At 38.1% G+C, this 21,038-nt stretch overlaps 1 protein-coding gene across 2 annotated transcripts in view; it reads right to left on the bottom strand.

Moving 5' to 3' along the window:
- Positions 1-359: 359 nt before the first annotated feature.
- Positions 360-21,038, bottom strand: part of STK4 (serine/threonine kinase 4) — an 82,525-nt gene continuing 61,846 nt past the window's right edge. Inside the window, exons 11-12 of one of the 2 annotated variants that reach the window (XR_010067536.1) lie at positions 19,575-19,708; positions 360-578 (exon numbers count right to left, since the gene is read on the bottom strand). Coding sequence is in view for 1 of the 2 variants with exons in the window: in XM_063297140.1 (XP_063153210.1) it covers positions 420-578 (159 nt within the window). In the remaining variant the exon portion in view is untranslated. The remainder of the gene's footprint in view (positions 579-19,574; positions 19,709-21,038) is intronic. The other variant, XM_063297140.1, reaches the window with a different exon arrangement.

Genomic DNA, 21,038 nt, shown 5'->3' with positions numbered 1-21,038 from the left:
CTAAGAACTTCAAGTAAGAATTATTGTTTTATCGACTTGGGTTCTTCACACAGAAATGTACTATTCATCATGACAGAATATATTGTTTGGAACTGAACTGTAAAAACTGCCTGGAAATCTGAGTACCAACCTTATTCAAGTCCATTTCCTACTGTTTCATAGATTCATAATACAAAGTTTAGCTCCCAGCTAAGTCAGGATTTCTCAAAAGCAACGTGCAATGTATCTAAAATCTATCTACCATTCATAAAAGCATGATCTGTTCATGAGGACTCCATTCAATGGCATACCTGAGTTAGAAAAGGTGCTACAGTAAATGGAAGGATCAGACACCAAATAGAAATCCACCTACACAGTAGTCGCAGAACAACAGTTTATTGTTAGGAATGATGGACATCTATTCTACTGCCAAGTTTTCCTCAGAAGTTCTGTTGGCGTCTTTTCTTTGCTTCAATAGCATCTAGAATTGGTTGCCGCTTTGACTGATACCTTTGGCGAACTTCTTCTATCTCCTGCTCCATCATGGGATCAAGTGCCCCAAGTCGTCTTTGAAGTTCGTCAACGGTCCAGTTCCTCAACTAAAGAAACACAGAAGGGGAAAAAAAAAAAGAGTGAACTTGCAGCAGAGGAAAAGCAGGAGCTGTAGAAATGGGAAGATGGAACCGAACATGGATTACACTAAGTTGTTTGCTGAGCAGTAAAGTAGAGGAGTTTTACTTTTGGTAAATAAGACTAATTGTTCAAAACTAGGTATAATGAAATTTACTGTTAGTGCAAGGAACTAATTACTGCTCCAACCTCAAACTGACTTTCCAAAAATGCACTTTAAATCATGACCTTCATAGTATCTATTGGGAATATTTCCAGTAGTTTTGAGAATATTTTTTCCCTTTGTTAATGTAAGAAATGATGCATTGCTTTGTCTTAATTCAGCAGAAAGCATCTGCATATCATGTATTGTATTAAATACTTCTCCAAGAGAAAACATTATAGTACAATGAATATCCTAAATTGTTAACTGTAATACATCCATTATTATTTATTTTGTGGAGTTTCTCTGAGTTGTGTTGCAAGGTACAATGTATCTTCCCCTCCCCTATCACTAGAAATTTCTTTGAACTTGTTAAAAATAGATAACACAAAGAATGTAAGTCATTTAGCAAGGGGACACAGCTTTTGGTCTATTGTTAAGCAAGATTATATATTATCCATACACATTAGCCAACAACCCTTTAATCGTATTAGACCAGCTAAAATGTTACGCTAATTTTGTAACATCTGCTTCAGAGAAGATGATTCTTCAACATGCAACCCTCAGGAACTGAAATAATAGAATGAAGTATAATGGAAAAGAAGAAAATATTAATTCAGTGTTGAGTGGGGTGTTTTGATTAAAAGTTCAATTGTCTCAAATCCCTAAATAGCTGCTAGATGTCCAGTTAGAATATCATCTTCTTCCAACCTTGCAGTTTTTCAACAAAAAGTACTGACTGTTTCCAAGATTAAGCCAAAGGTTCCCCATGTATATACATGCAAACTCACATAGAGGGATTGCTAGATACAAACACATGCACACACATACATGTGCAAAAAAATGCACAGCCAGTAAGGGACTTTTGCAGAAAGAATCTTGACCGACTTTTCATGATAGGAAAGAGATAACGAGTTTCTAGGTTATTTTTTTCTTTTTCAATTTGCACTGAGCCAGAAATTGCTTTAATCTTATTTCCTGAACCAAAAATAAGCCAGACTCAGGTTTGCAGATGAACAAAATAATCATGGCCAGATTTTTATCTGTTTTCTTCATTTATTTTTCCAAAATCCAGATGGACAGGACACAAAAAGAAACCTGGAGCAGGACAGGATTCTGGTTTCAGACGCAAGCTATGGTTTTAAAAAGCCAGGACTTATATACTAATAACCAGTAGTTTACACTGAAATATGTTACCAAAACTAAGTCATTATTTTTTCTACTGGTTGGATTTGCATGTCATGTTGAGCCAAAAGTAGTAAGTCACATCATTGTATGGTAATATGTCAACCAGGCCATATTCTTCTGATATATAGAGATCCATATTTCTCAGCCTGAATTCTACCAGCATTCCTGCAAAGTTCTTAGTAGAATTTTGCAGCTGTTATACATTATGTATTTGCATTGTTAAATTACTTAGGTGATTTTTATTTTGGTTTCTTCTGCTGAGAAAAGGAAGAAGGAATTGAGAAGAATATTAGATGTTATAATGTTGTATATTTTATGTTACATTATGTCCAAAGGTTCAGTACCATGTGTGCATATAATAGAAGCTGGTGTTCCCAGCCTCTCAAAACAATGATGGCATAAGTAAATGTTAAAATTGATTCTTGATGCATGGTTGAGGTGAGAGCACCTATTGATCTTTGTGGCTTTGGAACCAACACCAATGAAAACTGGCTAGAGAAGGAAGTCTATTTAATTGGAGCCACTAAAATTAACAAACACAAGGCTTCAAGGTATCAGGAGAGGATCTCACTGTATGTTTCCTTTGAAGTATCAGCCCTTCTCTAGACTTGCTCTTGCCCTAATAAGTTTTCACCCTACTGCAGAAAATGTACAGGTAGTCCTTGTTTAGCAGCCACAACTGGGACTGGCAACTCAGTCGTTAAGCAAAGTAATTGCTAAGTGAAACCACAACTGTACTTATGATCTTAACTTCAGCTTTCCTTTGCTTTCCAGATCTGCGAAGGTCATAAATGAGAGGATTGGTCGAAAAGTCACTTTTCCTCACCGTCATAAATATGAATGGTCACTAAATGAGGCAATTGGTAAACAAGGACTACCTGTATTAGGTATTGACACAGAAAGACATGCAGTTGCAAGAATTGTAATGATCAATCTGTTTGTTGAAAACATCCATTCTGTTGTTTGTGAATAAGCTGGAGAAAGGTATCAGATTATAAATTAAAGATAAATACAAGGTCAACTTTACATGGCAGATTATTTTCATATTCAGAAAATAAGGTAGAAACTCGTTTCAGTTAAAATTGCACACAATTGAGATGATTTAATGGACAATTTCTCAAAATGAAGGGTAGTACAAAAACAAAAAAAAGGCAGTCATATTTTTTTTAGAATTTTCTGGCATCTCAAATGATTTCCTTGGTCAAAATTAATATTTTCTATAAATGTTTCCTACTGTGTAAGCAAAAACATTGCCTGTATATGCTCAGAAGCTGGAAAATGACAGTAATATCACTGCTGGATCAACTTAAAACGTTTGAGATATTTGGCTGTCAAACGTAACACATTCCAAAATGTATCCAAAAATACACTGCAATCTAAAGGACAAGAGGTCCAATATCTTCTTCCTGTTTGTAGGACATGTCTATCAAACAGTACTTCTTAGTAGGAAATGAGATACAAATGCCTAGAATAAAAATATTTGGGATGGTTACTATCCTTTTCCATGTAGCTATGAGGCCGACAAGAGGAATACATTTTGTCAGGTACAAGACCCTGCCAATCTCCTCTTCATTGGCTTCAAAATCTGGGTTTGGATACGAGGTGTGTTAAGGTTACAGCAGGAAGAGAGATACGCACAGCTTCTTATGCTACCATGCTCTCTGCATGTGGTCTGTGTCTCAGTAGCACAGAGGCAAAATGTGTGTGGAATGGCAGCCTATTCCTAATAATAGTTAAGGGCATGCTATGAGAAGGGAAGGGGGCTTTCTGATGCTTAGTATCTACCCCTTTCCCACCTATGTGAGAAAGAATATTGCCTCCAAAATCATAAAATGGTATTTCCTTAATACAGAAATAAAGTCCATCCATAATAGATACCCACTGCACTTATCAGGGCCCCATTATTTTACAGTACGAAGCCAATGCTAATAAAGGTTTCAGGGTGGGGGGAACTCTGATAGTGCTTGTGGTTCATGGATTCTTCTGTATTTACTCTTGTGCTCAAAATATTGATGCAATCTGCTTTCTCTTGTGCCATTTCTTCTTGTCACTGTTAACATCAGTTCATGAATGTCCAACTCTAGTTTTTTAAAATCAGATTTTAATTGTTTATGTTCTATTTTTATTGTTAGTTACCTTGAGTGCCCTCTAGGTAAAAAGGAAGGCTCTAAACTGAATAAATGAAAATGTAATTTTTAAAAGTTTTAATTAGTATATCTGCTTGAAATAACAGAGCAATTGGGGTAAAATACAGGAATCGGAAAGATCAGGGATGACATGGAGAACCAGTGGCCCACAACCTACTTTCAAACTCCCTATGAGAGGGATCAGTTCCAATCTCTGATATCTGTCTTTCCCTGCATCCTGATCATGGGAGAAGAAAAAAGCTGGAATTGGCCAGAAAGATAATGAATGTTTCAACCCATTTGTCTTATTCTGACTGAATCCCTTGATATTGAATCCCTTGATATTGATTGATATTTTAAGTCATATCATGCTTCAGCCTAAGGTACCAAGTGTCACTCAACTGATTATCCCTGAAGAAAGTGATTATCCCAGCAGGAAAAAAAACCTGCCTGCATCTGAATTAGAAGTTCTTAAATTTAATCTGTACTATGGGCCTTTAACAACTCTCCATACATACCTACACCAGAACTCTTACTATTTACTGGCATATGTCTAGTATGAAGATCTAGACAAGATACACTTCGAGTAGTTACAAATACCACCACAGACTATGCCAAGTTTGAAAGAATAATTATTAATTATTATGCAAGTATACCCCTAGATAACAAAGTTACAGCTTTTTGCTAAAGAGATAAACTGTATAATGCTTTGTTTTGCAATTATCCTTTAGCAATATTTGTCTGCTTGAGGTTTTGATTGGTAGTTTATGTCCTTACAATAGTCTTTCATCTATTTTAATAGCATGCCAATATAGCCTTTGTGATTTACTAAATTGCAATGAAACTAAATAATGAGAATACCTGAGAGCCCAAAACAGGAACATTAGTCATAATTCATGTTCTCAAGAGCACATTGCTCAGTAACTTTAAAGTATCACAGACTGTTTTGACCCCTAGAGACCATTTTATAACTACAATATGGCTGTTTTCTCAAGATGGTATGGGAGAAGTGCAAGCATTGCCAAACTGTAATACTGTAAAACAGAAGAGCAGGAAGCTGAAGCATGGGGGGACAGGATGCAGTGAATAAAAACAGGCCTCTCCAGATACAGATTAAGTGACACTACTTCACTCCAAACACACCATTAACGTCTTCTACAGATTCAAGTTTTCAGGTCATAAATGAGGTCCTGACAGAGGGCAGACACGTTAGTCTATTTCCAGTCTCTTAATAGACACGTATTCATTCATAAGTTCATTTTGCCTGTTTCCAACCAAGAACAGCACAGAACAAAAGTGTGAGAAGTGTGAAAATTAAACGATTATCTTACAACCAGCACCGAATCTGGAAAACACAAATAAGCTGTTTATTTAACAACACAGACCAACTGTAATGCCTGAGCACCTACTCTGGCAGTCAACTTTGCTAATTATATGAGACACCGATTTGAGCTGGTTGATAAGAAAAAACCCAAAATTCTTGGTCAGGGAATAGTTTTATTAGCCCCCTCTAAGCAAGGATATAATGGAAGAGGAATAACAGGCTGAGCTAAAATTGAAATCATGAAGTCTATGTGAAGACAGAATGAAGATGGGATGAAGGAAAAGTTTCAGCTTCAAATGAATTCTTTATAGAATTTATAGAATTATAATACCAGGGGTCAGGCAAGTTTCAATGTGCCTAGGAATTCATCTTCATTGTGTATTGCCTGGGACTACAAAAACACTGCTCTCAAGCAACTTATAAGCAGGCTGTATTGTGTTTAGCCTAGCATGCAACAAAATGTTGAAGCCTTGGTATAATCTCAGCAACACAGGTGTGGAGCAAAACTTGTTGTGTAGAAAAGAAAATAACATTCATAAACAACCTGTTTTAAGTATCTGCATTTCAAGAGGGCAAATTATAGCATGGATATTTCCTTTTTCCTAATGAAAATAGGATTTGAAGCTATGATGTGGCTGAATTGGCTTGCAGAGAAGGGGCTTTTCAGCTGTGTCCCCTATTTTGTGGAAAACCCTCCACAGGGAAATTCACTAGGCATACAATTATGTTCCTTTCCAAGCCAGGTAGAAATTTTTCATTCAAAATCTTTGCAGTATTAAGAACTATCTTTAGTGCTTTTACATCTTCTGATTTTTCTCCACTTTTGGTTTTGTGTGTCAAATTACTTCTATCCTTTACTATTATTTTAAATATATCTTCATTCACATGTTTTATTATACCATTATTCGTTTGGTATTTTATGTTTTAACTTATCTGTTCAGCGTCCAGAAAATGGTTATTAAGCAACGGTTACAATCAATAATTCAATAATAACTATTCTGCAAGGACTAAAAATGGGATTGGACATGTTTTAATTATCTATGTTCTATGTAGGCTTCACCATTTAAATCTGCTTTTGAAAATTTTCAGTGATGACCTGAGATGACTTCTGACATTAGAAATGACATTTGTTCTAACATTGACAGGGACCCAAGCATCATACATAGTTATCTGCATGCTTGCAGAGGTTTTTCTAAAAACAGTAAACACATTTTCCAAAATACAAGAACTCTTTGCAACAACAGCTACTGGGGAAAAAAATGCCAGTGACTCCCAGCCCTTCACATGCTCATAAGCTTCTCTGGACCCCAAGCACTTTTCTGCTGCCAATGGGGCAGCTGGGCCAGTTTTCCATACAAATTTCACTCAACAGTTATTTACTTAACATTTGTTCTAAATAAATACCATAGCAGGTGGCAAAACATAGCTGATCTTAACTATCTTGGAAAAGCTAAGATATAGATTAGTACCTGGATGGAACATCATCAGGAAAACCCAAAGCGGTGATCCAGCCTTGGAAATTAAGAAACACCCCAGAAAGTGGTCATAGCAAGTCTCTTCCCTACTATTGCCAAGAAAACTACATGGACAACTACATGGCACCAGGAGTCTAGCTTGATTCAAGCCTTTACTATTTCTGTAGTATGAAAGCAATGCCCCCAATCTTCTCCAAACCTTTATAATAAACTGCATAATTTGTTGTTCTGAAACAACATTTAATGCACCAAACCAAAACAAGCATGGATCATAGATTTAGTTAACTAGTAGGGCTTGCTTTATGTACTGAAGATTGCAAATTCAGCGCTTAGCCTCTCCTATTCAAATGTATCAGCTTGCAGACTTAGTAAAGAGTTATCTTTATCTGCAATCCTGAATAGCCATCAGTAGCTTTTGGGAACACTGGGCTCATAATGTGGCCCACTGTAAGGAAATTTCACCTGCTTGAGAAATGTAAAATCATTTTAATCACATATTCCCAGACTTCTATGAATGAGTTGCATAGCTCTCGTCATTTGAGCCTGTTCCATCTGGATGACTAAGTGTCCTATACACAGTCTAAAGTGATTAATACTGGATTAATCTACTGAAAATGGTAAGATTATACTTCATTTCCTTTCAAAATTGAAAGAAACTGTACATAATATCCCACTAATTAACATTTTTAATTTTTCAAATTCAGGCACTGATTTCTTTTAGATGTACATTCTGGTCAGTTGTTACTCACTGCAAAATGGAGATTCTAACATCTGCTTTTTCCCCGAAGGGAAATAACCATATTTATTGATCTGGCCCCATCTGATGTTTAGCATCATTTGCTTTCCACTTTCCTTCCTTACTCTGTCTTAGCCAAGCTTGTCTGGTGTTGGAAATTTGTGCATGATTAGACTTTGCCAGTGCTGGAAAAGGAGACTATCAGGAAATTCCAAGGCTTTAGACTGGGTGGGAAATTAAAACAAACAAACAAACAAACAAACAAACAAACAAACCCAAAAGGCAGCAATAAAAACCCTTCCTGAAATACCACCAAAAAACCTCCAGGAATTCTCTAAGAAAGAAGCTAAAATCGACAGAGATTTTACTTTTACGTATGTTATCAGCTTGATGGTTGCATGAAGCAACCAATAAAAAATAATTCATTTTAGTACAGTGTGTCTGGGCCTGTAATAGTTAAATGCATATATACATCTCTCTAAAGGAGGGAGGGTTTTTTGAGGGGGAGGAAAGAGGGGAACCAAATAACCAATCTACATTATTAAGAAGAAAAGCTGCTAATGGTTACAGTATATACTTGCATATAAGCCCATCCGCGTATAAGCTGACCCTCAAATACTTAACCAAAATACCATGAAAAATGCACCACCCACAGAAAAGGTGACTCTCAAAATTTTTGTCTGTTATTTTCACAATCGGCTTATCTGTGAGTAATCCATAGATATCCATTTTCCACGGTATTTTGGTTAAAATTTTGATGGTCAGCTTCTCCACAGATGGGCTTAACTCAAGCACATATAGGATACAAGGGTACTTTAAAAAGTATTACCATATATACTTGCGGATAAGCCCATCCGTGGATAAGCCAAGTCCAATTTTGGGGCTGTATTTTGGCACCTAAAATTCTTGGCTTATTTGTGAGTATATATAGTAAATAAACAACTTAGCATGGGAGATATTTTTTAGTTATGCTGAAACATATTTATTAATGCAAAATTCATGCAATCGATCATCAAGAGCCCTGTAAGTACTTATGTACTCATCTAAATTCAGGTCAGCTTTGATTGTTATATCTGTGGGCAAAGAAATTATTTGTTTGTATTCCAGAAGCAGAATCAGGAAGAAGCCTTTCAAATTATCTAACTATCCTCTTTCAACAATGACAACAGCATCATATTTTTGACATTCCCTGTAATACAGTTACAAATTATATTCTACAACTAGCAGCTGCAAAACTAAACTGGGCTTTCTGATTTGATTTCCTTTTCAGGGCAGGGAAGCTTGTTGTTGTTGTTTATTCGTTTAGTCGCTTCCGACTCTTCGTGACTTCATGGACCAGCCCACGCCAGAGCTTCCTGTCGGTCGTCAACACCCCCAGCTCCCCCAGGGACGAGTCCGTCACCTCTAGAATATCATCCATCCATCTTGCCCTTGGTCGGCCCCTCTTCCTTTTGCCTTCCACTCTCCCTAGCATCAGCATCTTCTCCAGGCTGTCCTGTCTTCTCATTATGTGGCCGAAGTATTTCAGTTTTGCCTTTAATATCATTCCCTCAAGTGAGCAGTCTGGCTTGATTTCCTGGAGGATGGACTGGTTGGATCTTCTTGCAGTCCAAGGCACTCTCAGAATTTTCCTCCAACACCACAGTTCAAAAGCATCGATCTTCCTTCGCTCAGCCTTCCTTATGGTCCAGCTCTCGCAGCCATATGTTACTACAGGGAACACCATTGCTTTAACTATGCGGGCCTTTGTTGTCAGTGTGATGTCTCTGCTCTTAACTATTTTATCGAGATTTGTCATTGCTCTTCTTCCAAGGATTAAGCGTCTTCTGATTTCCTGACTGCAGTCAGCATCTGCAGTAATCTTTGCGCCTAGGAATACAAAGTCTTTCACTGCTTCTACATTTTCTCCCTCTATTTGCCAGTTATCAATCAAGCTGGTTGCCGTAATCTTGGTTTTTTTGAGGTTTAGCTGCAAACCAGCTTTTGCACTTTCTTCTTTCACCTTCATCATAAGGCTCCTCAGTTCCTCTTCACTTTCAGCCATCAAAGTGGTATCATCTGCATATCTGAGATTGTTAATGTTTCTTCCAGAGATTTTAACTCCAGCCTTGGATTCCTCAAGGCCAGCTTGTCGCATGATGTGTTCTGCATACAAGTTGAATAGGTAGGGTGAGAGTATACAGCCCTGCCGTACTCCTTTCCCAATCTTAAACCAGTCTGTTGTTCCGTGGTCTGTTCTTACTGTTGCTACTTGGTCGTTATACAGATTCTTCAGGAGGCATACAAGATGACTTGGTATCCCCATACCACTAAGGACTTGCCACAATTTGTTATGGTCCACACAGTCAAAGGCTTTAGAATAGTCAATAAAACAGAAATAGATGTTAAGAAACAGAACTGAAAAAGAACGCATTTACTGAAAATGTCACCCCCAAATAAAGGAAACTTAAAGCAAAGGTGCTCTGGAAAATAACCATGCATGTTAAGCAGCCTTGTTTGTGTTCTGTACAGTTTTCATGAACTGACAATGACAGTGAAGTAGGTGATGCTGCAGAGGAAAATACAGTCTAAGCAAAGGAAATGCAGTGTTAATGACCGCATGAAAAGCCCAGGTTTAAGCATGAACAACAACAAAAAGAGGCTAAAGGAAATCCATCCGTAGAACATTGAAGGTGGCTAACAAATTTTTAAAAACCCAATGTGAAAAACAAGAGTTAAAAACAAAACAAAGGACAATAAAAAATCAAATACTAAAATCATTAACATCTGTCATTCTGATTATCTACTGTTGACTCTTACAGACCACATAGATATTTCCCATGACAACTGTCATTCTGACCAAACAGGTATACCTTGACTGCTCCATTATAGGAAGAAGTGCCAAACACAAGTCCTTAAAGAGTTACAGTACACAGAAGAAGACCCTTCCCTGTGAAAACAATAAGTAGGCTTCTGAAGGCAGGGGTCTCTTCAAAAGGATCTCTCCTGCTGATACCCTTAGTATCCTAACAGGTGAAACAGGTCCCTCAGAGAGTCGGCCATAAGCCATTTTAGGGTTTTAAAATGTAATGCCAACACCTTAAATTGTGCCTTGAACTGGAAATCAGAATAGATCTTTCAACACTGGCACCCTCCAGTAAAATGCTTTCAATTCATGACTTAACTATGACATTTTAGATTTAAAAAAATCTCCTTGGAGGGGTAGTGTGGCTTTTGTGGCCTATTATCACTAATAAAAGGATGTACAGCTTGGTATTCCCAAAGCCGATATTCTCAAAAGGTTTGATGCATACACACAGAAGCAAATTCCTACTCCCCACAATTTTTTTAAATGTTCACTCTATACTGAGGAAATAGGAAAGCTTTCTAGCTGCATGTTTGCTATGAAATTGAGACTGTGCACTATGACTGATGCAGCAGGCAAGATACAAATGAGAAGCCAGTATCAGAAGAAAACTTGGTCCAGCCCATCAGCATCACAATGCACATGAGAATACAGGACGTGTCATTAACCAGGAACTCTACATCATTGACAGATCTTAGGGTTCATTATTTTAGTAAGTAAGCATTTTTAAACTCTGTAGCGTACAATCATAAACATTGGATGATGTTTGAATCTCCTAAAAACAGCAGTCACTAGAGACCAAGCAGGAAGTAGCTGCCACATCTGAACACAGAAATGATTTTAGTATCTGGCAGAAAGATGACTATAAATAGTTTGCTTAATATCAGCATATCTCCTTAGCGTGAAAAGTATTCTGATTATAAGATCACAAATGTCCTGATTCAGTAACCTTAACTACAAGAGTCCTGGAATCAATATATATAAGCTCCTTTTCAAATAAAAGAGTATGAACCTATTATCCTATTTTCTACAACCTCTTCTAGCAGAACATATGCTATGATGATAGGGAATTTTGGAAGCTGCAGTGCCAACACACTTAAATGCCACCAAGTCTGAAAAAGTTGATCAAGAGGCTACATGCTCAGTTCAAGTATTGGCAAACAGGTTCAAAAACCTGGTCAGCAGTTAGTATGAATCCAATTCAAATTTCAGTAAAAAAGACCAACAATCCTCAGCAATACACAGGCAATTTTTAAAGACACAGATAAGCAGATGTAGAACAATCTCCCTGTTCTCAGGAAACTTAAAACATTACTTTAGCTCTAACTGCTGGACAACTGCAAGCCATCATAAAGATGCATAATCTCAATTAAAAAGGCAAATGGCTATATAACTAAACAATATTGGGTGAGATTAATTATCAGGATCCACTTCCATTGGATTTCATCCTTTACAGAGAAACTGCTTTAACTATTCTGATGAATGAACTATGTCAGGAGACAGAGATGGAAGAAATAATTCTGGAATCTGTTCTTGTTAACCTCTCAGCAGCTTTTTGATATCATTAACCTTGATATTCTTCTCTATCAGTAGGGGAACTGATTAAATTCCTACCTGGAAAGCAGATTACAGGTATCTATACTAGGGTAGAATAATTGACCCCATGGCATTGTTATTGGATTCTGCAGAATTCTCTTTATGTCTCAGTTTTTAATGTATATGAAATATTTGAGTATGGTCAGAGATTATGAGTGAGGTATGTGACTGCTGGGAGACTTTGGAATCTAGCAGATCTTGATTACCTAATTTCTGAAGCTAAAAAGAAAGGCCTGGTTAGCAGTTGGATGGGAGATCACCAACTCTGGGGGTGTACTCTGAGAAGTCAAAATCAAATCCCATTAAGTGGCAATGGGAAAGCACCTACATATTGTTGCTAAAAAAACTGTATGAATATCCTCACGTAGTCAATAAGACTTGGGCTCAACTTGAGGGAATCTTTAATTTCACATATTTGGGGACTGGGTAGCTGAAGGACCATCTTCAGTTGTACAAACCTACCTGAACCTTGAGGTTGTCATCACCACCATCTCTTTGCCCTAAATCTTACCACCATCTGCCACTATGAGTATGAAGAGCAGGGAGAAATCTTTCTCATTAAATGTCACACTTATAGAAGGCTCACCTGGGGTCATTTGGGCAAAATACTAATATTTTTTCTAAGCTTTCAGAGAATAGTATAAACTGGCATTTTCATGTTTGACCTGCTTTATTGAGTGCTATGTTTTTAATGTTGGTTTTACAGAGTTGATTTCTTATTCTACATTGCTCTGATTTTTTTTAAAGATTGAACAGAAATTTTCTGAATAGGCAAGATGTCACATATTCACAAAATGGCAAATTATTATTATTTTTTAATGAACAGACCCATTAAAGTTATTTTAGCCAACAGGATCAGGTCTGAAGTATGTATGTGCATATATATTTTAGTCCTAGCATAAACTGGGAGTAAGAAGATGTGAACAGAAAGTATCATGGACTGGAGAAACTGAAAAGGAACATCAAGTGCTGTGTGGGAATTCCTGTAAATTTACAACATGGACAGCTATTAATATTTCAGAGGATCTAAAAAATAAAAATCTTAGCACAAGCACAAGTAGCACAAGCTACTTTTAATGCAGCTTAATAATTTAGGCATATTGGATGAGAAGATACTGTGAACAGCAACACGGAGTGCATTCATAACACTATGTGCATTGCATTTTGGTTCAGGATGTTGCAAAATGGTGGGGAAAATGACTGCAGTTCCCTTATCAAGGACTGGAAGACCTGAGAGATTTTAACATATGCTAAAGTTCAGCATCTTCAGCAAAGGATCGTTACCTTGTCGTGGTGCTGGAGCTTGAGCACCTCAATGATGCCATGAGCTAAACCGTGAAGGGCCACCCAAGACGGGAAGGTCATGACAGAGAGGTCAGACTAAATGCGATCCCTGGGGAAGGTAATGGCAACCCACCTCAGTATTCTTGCCGTGAAAACTAAATGGATCAGTACAACCAGAGATATGTCGGTATACCATCGGAAGATGAGACCCCCAGGTCGGAAGATGGTCAAAATGCTACTGGGGAGGAACAGAGGATGAGCTCAACTAGCCCCAGACGTGATGACGCAGCTAGCTCAAAGCCGAAAGGACGGCTAGCGGCCGACGGTGCTGGTGGTGAACGGCGAATCCGATGTTCTAAGCATCAACACACCATCGGAACCTGGAATGTAAGATCTATGAGCCAGGGCAAATTGGATGTGGTTATTGGTGAGATGTCAAGATTAAAGATAGACATTCTGGGCGTCAGTGAACTGAAATGGACTGGAATGGGCCACTTCACATCAAATGACCACCAGATCTACTACTGCGGACAAGAGGACCACAGAAGAAATGGAGTAGCCTTCATAATTAATAGTAAAGTGGCTAAAGCAGTGCTTGGATACAACCCAAAAAACGACAGAATGATCTCAATTCGAATTCAGGGCAAGCCATCTAACATCACAGTGATCCAAATATACGCCCCAACCACAAATGCTGAAGAAGCTGAAGTAGAGCAGTTCTATGAGGATCTGCAGCACCTACTGGACAACACGCCTAAAAGAGATGTTATTTTCATCACAGGAGACTGGAATGCTAAGGTGGGCAGTCAAATGACACCTCGAATTACAGGTAAGTATGGCCTGGGAGAACAAAACGAAGCAGGACACAGGCTGATAGAATTTTGCCAAGACAATTCACTCTGCATAACAAACACTCTCTTCCAACAACCTAAGAGACGGCTTTATACATGGACTTCACCAGATGGACAACACCGAAATCAGATTGATTACATCCTTTGCAGCCAAAGGTGGCGGACATCTGTACAGTCGGTAAAAACAAGGCCTGGAGCTGACTGTAGTTCAGATCACGAACTTCTTCTTGCACAATTTAGGATCAGACTAAAGAGATTAGGGAAGACCCACAGATCAGCTAGATATGAGCTCACTAATATTCCTAAGGAATATGCAGTGGAGGTGAAGAATCGATTTAAGGGACTGGACTTAGTAGATAGGGTCCCGGAAGAACTCTGGACAGAAGTTGGCAGCATTGTTCAGGAGGCGGCAACAAAATACATCCCAAAGAAAGAGAAAACCAAGAAGGCAAAATGGCTGTCTGCTGAGACACTAGAAGTAGCCCAAGAAAGAAGGAAAGCAAAAGGCAACAGTGATAGGGGGAGATATGCCCAATTAAATGCAAAATTCCAGAGGTTAGCCAGAAGAGATAAGGAATTATTTTTAAACAAGCAATGCGCGGAAGTGGAAGAAGACAATAGAATAGGAAGGACAAGAGACCTCTTCCAGAAAATTAGAAACATTGGAGGTAAATTCCAGGCCAAAATGGGTATGATCAAAAACAAAGATGGCAAGGACCTAACAGAAGAAGAAGAGATCAAGAAAAGGTGGCAAGAATATACAGAAGACCTGTATAGGAAGGATAACAATATCGGGGATAGCTTTGACGGCGTGGTCGGTGAGCTAGAGCCAGACATCCTGAAGAGTGAGGTTGAGTGGGCCTTAAGAAGCATTGCTAATAACAAGTTCTTAGTGTTATGGGGATACCAAGTCATCTTGTATGCCTCCTGAAGAATCTGTATAACGACCAAGTAGCAACAGTAAGAACAGACCACGGAACAACAGACTAGTTTAAGATTGGGAAAGGAGTACGGCAGGGCTGTATACTCTCACCCTACCTATTCAACTTGTATGCAGAACACATCATGCGACAAGCTGGCCTTGAGGAATCCAAGGCTGGAGTTAAAATCTCTGGAAGAAACATTAACAATCTCAGATATGCAGATGATACCACTTTGATGGCTGAAAGTGAAGAGGAACTGAGGAGCCTTATGATGAAGGTGAAAGAAGAAAGTGCAAAAGCTGGTTTGCAGCTAAACCTCAAAAAAACCAAGATTATGGCAACCAGCTTGATTGATAACTGGGAAATAGAGGGAGAAAATGTAGAAGCAGTGAAAGACTTTGTATTCCTAGGTGCAAAGATTACTGCAGATGCTGACTGCAGTCAGGAAATCAGAAGACGCTTAATCCTTGGGAGAAGAGCAATGACAAATCTCGATAAAATAGTTAAGAGCAGAGACATCACACTGACAACAAAGGCCCACATAGTTAAAGCAATGGTGTTCCCTGTAGTAACATATGGCTGTGAGAGCTGGACCAGAAGGAAGGCTGAGCGAAGGAAGATCGATGCTTTTGAACTGTGGTGTTGGAGGAAAATTCTGAGAGTGCCTTGGACTGCAAGAAGATCCAACCAGTCCATCCTCCAGGAAATAAAGCCAGACTGCTCACTTGAGGGAATGATATTAAAGGCAAAACTGAAATACTTTGGCCACATAATGAGAAGACAGGACACCCTGGAGAAGATGCTGATGCTAGGGAGAGTGGAAGGCAAAAGGAAGAGGAGTCGACCAAGGGCAAGATGGATGGATGATATTCTAGAGGTGACGGACTCGTCCCTGGGGGAGCTGGGGGTGTTGACGACCGACAGGAAGCTCTGGCGTGGGCTGGTCCATGAAGTCACGAAGAGTCGGAAGCGACTAAACGAATAAACAACAACAAAGTTCAGCATGAAAAATATGGGAACACATTTATCATGTGTAAAAGGATTGCCTAGAATAGTTAGTTTGGAGTAAGTGGCAGCTCTCTTTAGAAGACAAACAGCCACCTAATCAGGAATGTGGAAGCACATAATTCTTCAGACTTAACCAACCATCCTGTTATACTTAAACAAGGGAAGGGACTCCAGATACCTTGGGAAAGAAGGAAAATATTGTTTGGAGAGTTCCTTATCATGAGTTCTTTTCTAGCAGGAAACTGATTTAGTGTTTCTTCACTCATAGGAGCCCAGGGGTGGGGGTGGGGATGTATTAAATATGGACATCACCCAGATGCTAATTTGTTGTGACCAATACTCATTTCATAATGATTTAAGTTCAATCAGTCTAACAATGTTATTCCGCCCAGATTAAAAAACTGGTTTAGGAAAAGAAGTTGGAGTTTAATGAATAGTAATCAGGCTCTATGTGCTCAACCAACACAACAACCACAAAGCAGAAGGTCTACAGAGCTGTGGTCAACCCTTCTTCTCCTATATGGATGTGAGTCCTGGACTCTGTACTGAAGGCACACAAAAAACCTGGAGAAATTTCACATGCAAGCTCTCCGCTCCATCCTCGGCATTCATTGGCAAGACTGTGTCTCCAACCTGGAGGTCTTGGATTGTGTGGAGCCGACCAGCATTGAGTCCCTGATTATCAGAATTCAGATGTGGTGGGTGGGTCACATCATCAGAATGGATGACCACCATATGCCTCACCAGTTGCTCTATAGTGTACTGGAGTCTGAGAAGAGACCTCGAGGTCATCCATGCAAGGGCTACAAAGATGCTGTGAAAGAAACCCTACACCACTGTGACATTCAGCCAAGGGAACCAGAAGCTGTGGCTGCTGACAGAACCCGCTGGCAAGCCCTATGCTATAAAGCCTTCACCAGGTTTGAAGACAGGCACTTCCAAAAACTGATAGAAAACCATGAGTGACATCACATTAATAACACCCAGAGATACTACAACAGTGGACTTCCAGTGCTCCTATTGTGCTAGACTGGGACTGCAGAGCCACCTCCATGTCCACAGATGAACTGCACAACAAAGGACTACCATATGTGACCAGCACTCATTTCATAATGATTTTAAGTTCAGTCACTCTAATAAATAATGTTATTCTGCCCAGATTAAAAAATTGGTTCAGGAAAAGAAGTTGGAGTTTAATGAATAGTAATCAGGCTCTATATACTCACAACAGCACACTACCAAGTTGCAACACTGTTGTGATGATCTAACACAAAGTTAAACTGAATCCAGGTTCATGAGCAAACCTGCTTTTAGGTCAAATTTAACATAGTCTGTTGAGAGCAACGTGCAAAAGAAAAAGTCAGATGAGTAGAATGGTGTAGAGGAAATTCACATGTGAGGAAACATAGCTGACTAAGCTTTGTGAATTCTACAGTTCCGTGTAAATACAGAAAAACTGGGAATATGATATGACTGAGTAACAAAAGAAACTACATTTACAAAGTTTTTCATTCTTATACCTGCACAATTCTTTTGGAGATATGAGGTATCTGACAAAACCCCATTTGCTACAAGTGTCTACTAGAATGGGCTTTTATACTTTCCCATGATTAGATATCAGAATAATACAAAAATAAAACATGCAGACTTATTTTATGAAGTGATGGAAAAAAAACACCTGTTGTTAAATTCTTCCCGCTACAATATATTAAATTATTTTAGCTAAAGTGTACAATTCTTCTGGAGACATCAGTGTGTATAATGAAACTGATGTTAATAGTGAGCACCTGGAATGCAGTGGGAATTATGTTATTCTGGATATAGGTATGTGTTTGTGCATATGTGCGCACACACACACACACACAAACACAAATCCATCCATGCATGCATATTTGCTTCAGATTGGGAATACTTCTTTTGCAGAAACTGAAGCTGGACCATCATTTCCCAAGACTTAAATAGTTCTTAAAATATAATTTCCCAAGATCTAAGCAATTCTTTAAAATATTCTCTCCCAACCACTGAACAATTTCAAACCCATTTCTCAAAGAATAACTGGTGAAATAACACTATATCACCAAAGACATAAACTACATAGAGTAGAGAACATTGGTGCAGCAGTGGATGTAGCTTTTAAATATTTCTATACTACTGAAGAGCACAATGGTCCTAATTCCTATACTTTTCTATCTTTCATTCAGCCCAATGCTTGCCTGCTTCAGCAATATGAATATATCTACATTTGGAATTAATTGTAGTAACAATTCTCAAAGATTTTTTCCCCCAGGATTCACTGAAGCCTGATCTGCCTGATCTGGATGTATGCTCCTAGCTTCATGAACTACTCTACCTTTTCTAATTAGTTAACTGATACCAAACTAAACGTCCCTGTTTAGATATAAAATAAAAGAGTAATTTAATACAACCGTTTAGAGGGGGAAAGAATGACGAAGAAGCATGTAAATCCCACATTTGGGAATGTACATCTAAACTGGACCAAAGCTTTAGTTTGCTTCTCACAATACTTTTATGTCTACATGCAGTATAAATTTCATTTCTGCTAGCATTTTGATTTTGAGACAAGCTTACTTGAAAGAGAAGAAATGTCAGGGTGTCTCAATTGTCTTGTTTCACAAAAGCCAATTACAAACATCTCATCTACTAAATCTTTAAAGGACATCAAAAGGCCTTGATAATTTAATCTAAAAACACACAAAGGACACTGTCTGTCTTCCTTTATTCCTGTCCTGTAACTGAATTAAACAAACATCAGCATCTCAGGATCAACAGAAATGAAACACAGAGCTTCTTTGCATAGACAAATATTGTAGTTGAAGCATTAAAATATTTATAAAGTGAGAAATGTTGGCTGTTTCATGTGGGCATATTTTCACTTTAAAACAAGTACTTTTTCTGATTTTTAGATAGCAAAATACTTAAAAAGCTTGACAAAGAAGTAAATCAATTACTAAGTTCTGAAGGAATTTATGTGAACTACTTTTAATACATAAAATCCTGTAAGAGTTCAGCCTTCAAAAATTTCTGCCCTTATTTGCAGAAAAACATATGCCGCAGAGAGCCCTTGAGGAATATGTTTTGCCACCATTACTTGAATTATGTAGTTATTATTGCTATTCTATTATGCCTGTTGCTATGAATTTGCTACAAATATGCTGTATTATTTGTTTCTTTGTTTATTGTGGGATTATATTGTATTTTTGTATCCTATTGTAAGCTGCTGTGGGTCCTAAAGATTCAGTACCGTAAAAATTTGATGAATAAATAACAATAACAAACAATATATGCTTTGTGCATTTAAATTCGCTTTCTACAGACAATATTAATCATTATTTTGTTATTGGGCAATAGTGATGGATAGATATAAAACAGATTACACAGATATGGAAATGGAAGCTTTTAATAGGGAAGGGACATTCATAGGACACAGGATATTATTTACAACTTACTTAAGCCATAGAATACTTTGTAAGCTGCAGGAACTGATTCCATAGCATTCACAACTGATGAGAAATCAAATCTTGCAGTTTCAATTTACCGACACATTAACTATATTGAGCTTCTAAGAGCCTGAATCAATCCTCTGCAGTAAAAAAAAAAAAGAGAAGAAGAAGAAGAAGAATCAGGCCCATGGGACAGTTTCACTGAATTTGATTACATTAATTCATTCTGAATTACGCATGAGTAATTATGGTTATAGCCGATAGCAAAAAGAAGTCACAACTAGCCTAGCTTTCAAATTTAGACAGGTTTAAGAAAATTTATTTTCTTAAATAAAAATGTATTTAATGCACTCATTTTGAAGACCTCACATTATTTCATTTACTCCTTTTGCAATACTTTCCTGCAGTGATTCTAGAACTATATTAACTTCACAAATCCAGAGACTTGAAAAGGAGGAAGGAGTGGGTAAAAATAGCTTAGGAAAATGCATACACACACAATATTGGAATAAAAAGAGATAATCACCCTCCTTGAAGATGCTTCACAAAGGAGCAAAAGAGGCTTTATTACAAACAGCTGCAGTATGATTGCATCCTTAACCATTCTACTTCTAATTTTACATAGCATTCTGACATACTTTTGCTATTTAATTTAAACTAGAGTATTAAAATCAGCTACTCATCAAAGTTGCTATGATTCATAGAAACAGGTTACTAGCAAACAACCTTACCAGGATGTGAGATGCATTTTATTTAAAAATAAAGCTGTCCAACTCTACAACAACTCTGGAGGGTGTATAGTAAAAATAACAATAAAATACAATTTAAAATCTCCAAACTCTGTAAGAAAAACAACCATTAAAAGACAATCAAACACACAGGACTCACTACCCTCTCTAACCCAAAGCCTGGGTTACATTTTCAGGGCTCTTTTGAACATGGCCAGGGCGGGGCCAGATGTATCTGGCAGAGGGATGGTGTTCCAGAAAGCATGCTTCCTAGGTCTCATCACATGACAATGCTTAATGGATGGGACTTGGAGCATGTCAACTCTGCCTGATCATACAGGCTAGGCAGAAATCATGGAAGACAGGTGGTCTTTAGATAATCAGGCCCTATAACATGAAGGGTTTTATAAGTAATAATCAACACTTTGAATTGCACTCAGAAGCCTACTGATAACCAGTGCAGCTCACTGAGCACAGGTGTAACAGACCTACCAACAGATGTCTATAACTGCCCATGCCACTACATTTGGGACCAGCTGCAGCTTCTAAGTGGTTTTCAAGGGTAGTCCCATGTAAAGCACACTGCAATAGTCCATGAATTAAGAAAATATGGCAACAATACTGCTCTGCCATACAGCCCATCTTTTGGGGATCAAATATTAAGTCAAAACTGATTTATAAAAGCAGAATTCTAAAATCAAGTTAACCTCAGGACAATGGGGCCACTCTGCAGGAAAGCAGC

The sequence above is a fragment of the Candoia aspera genome, chromosome 3 (assembly GCF_035149785.1).
Source record: "Candoia aspera isolate rCanAsp1 chromosome 3, rCanAsp1.hap2, whole genome shotgun sequence".
NCBI classification, from domain to species: Eukaryota; Metazoa; Chordata; class Lepidosauria; order Squamata; family Boidae; genus Candoia; species Candoia aspera.
Note: the sequence above shows the minus strand (reverse complement) of the source record. Positions and strands in the feature narration are given on the sequence as shown.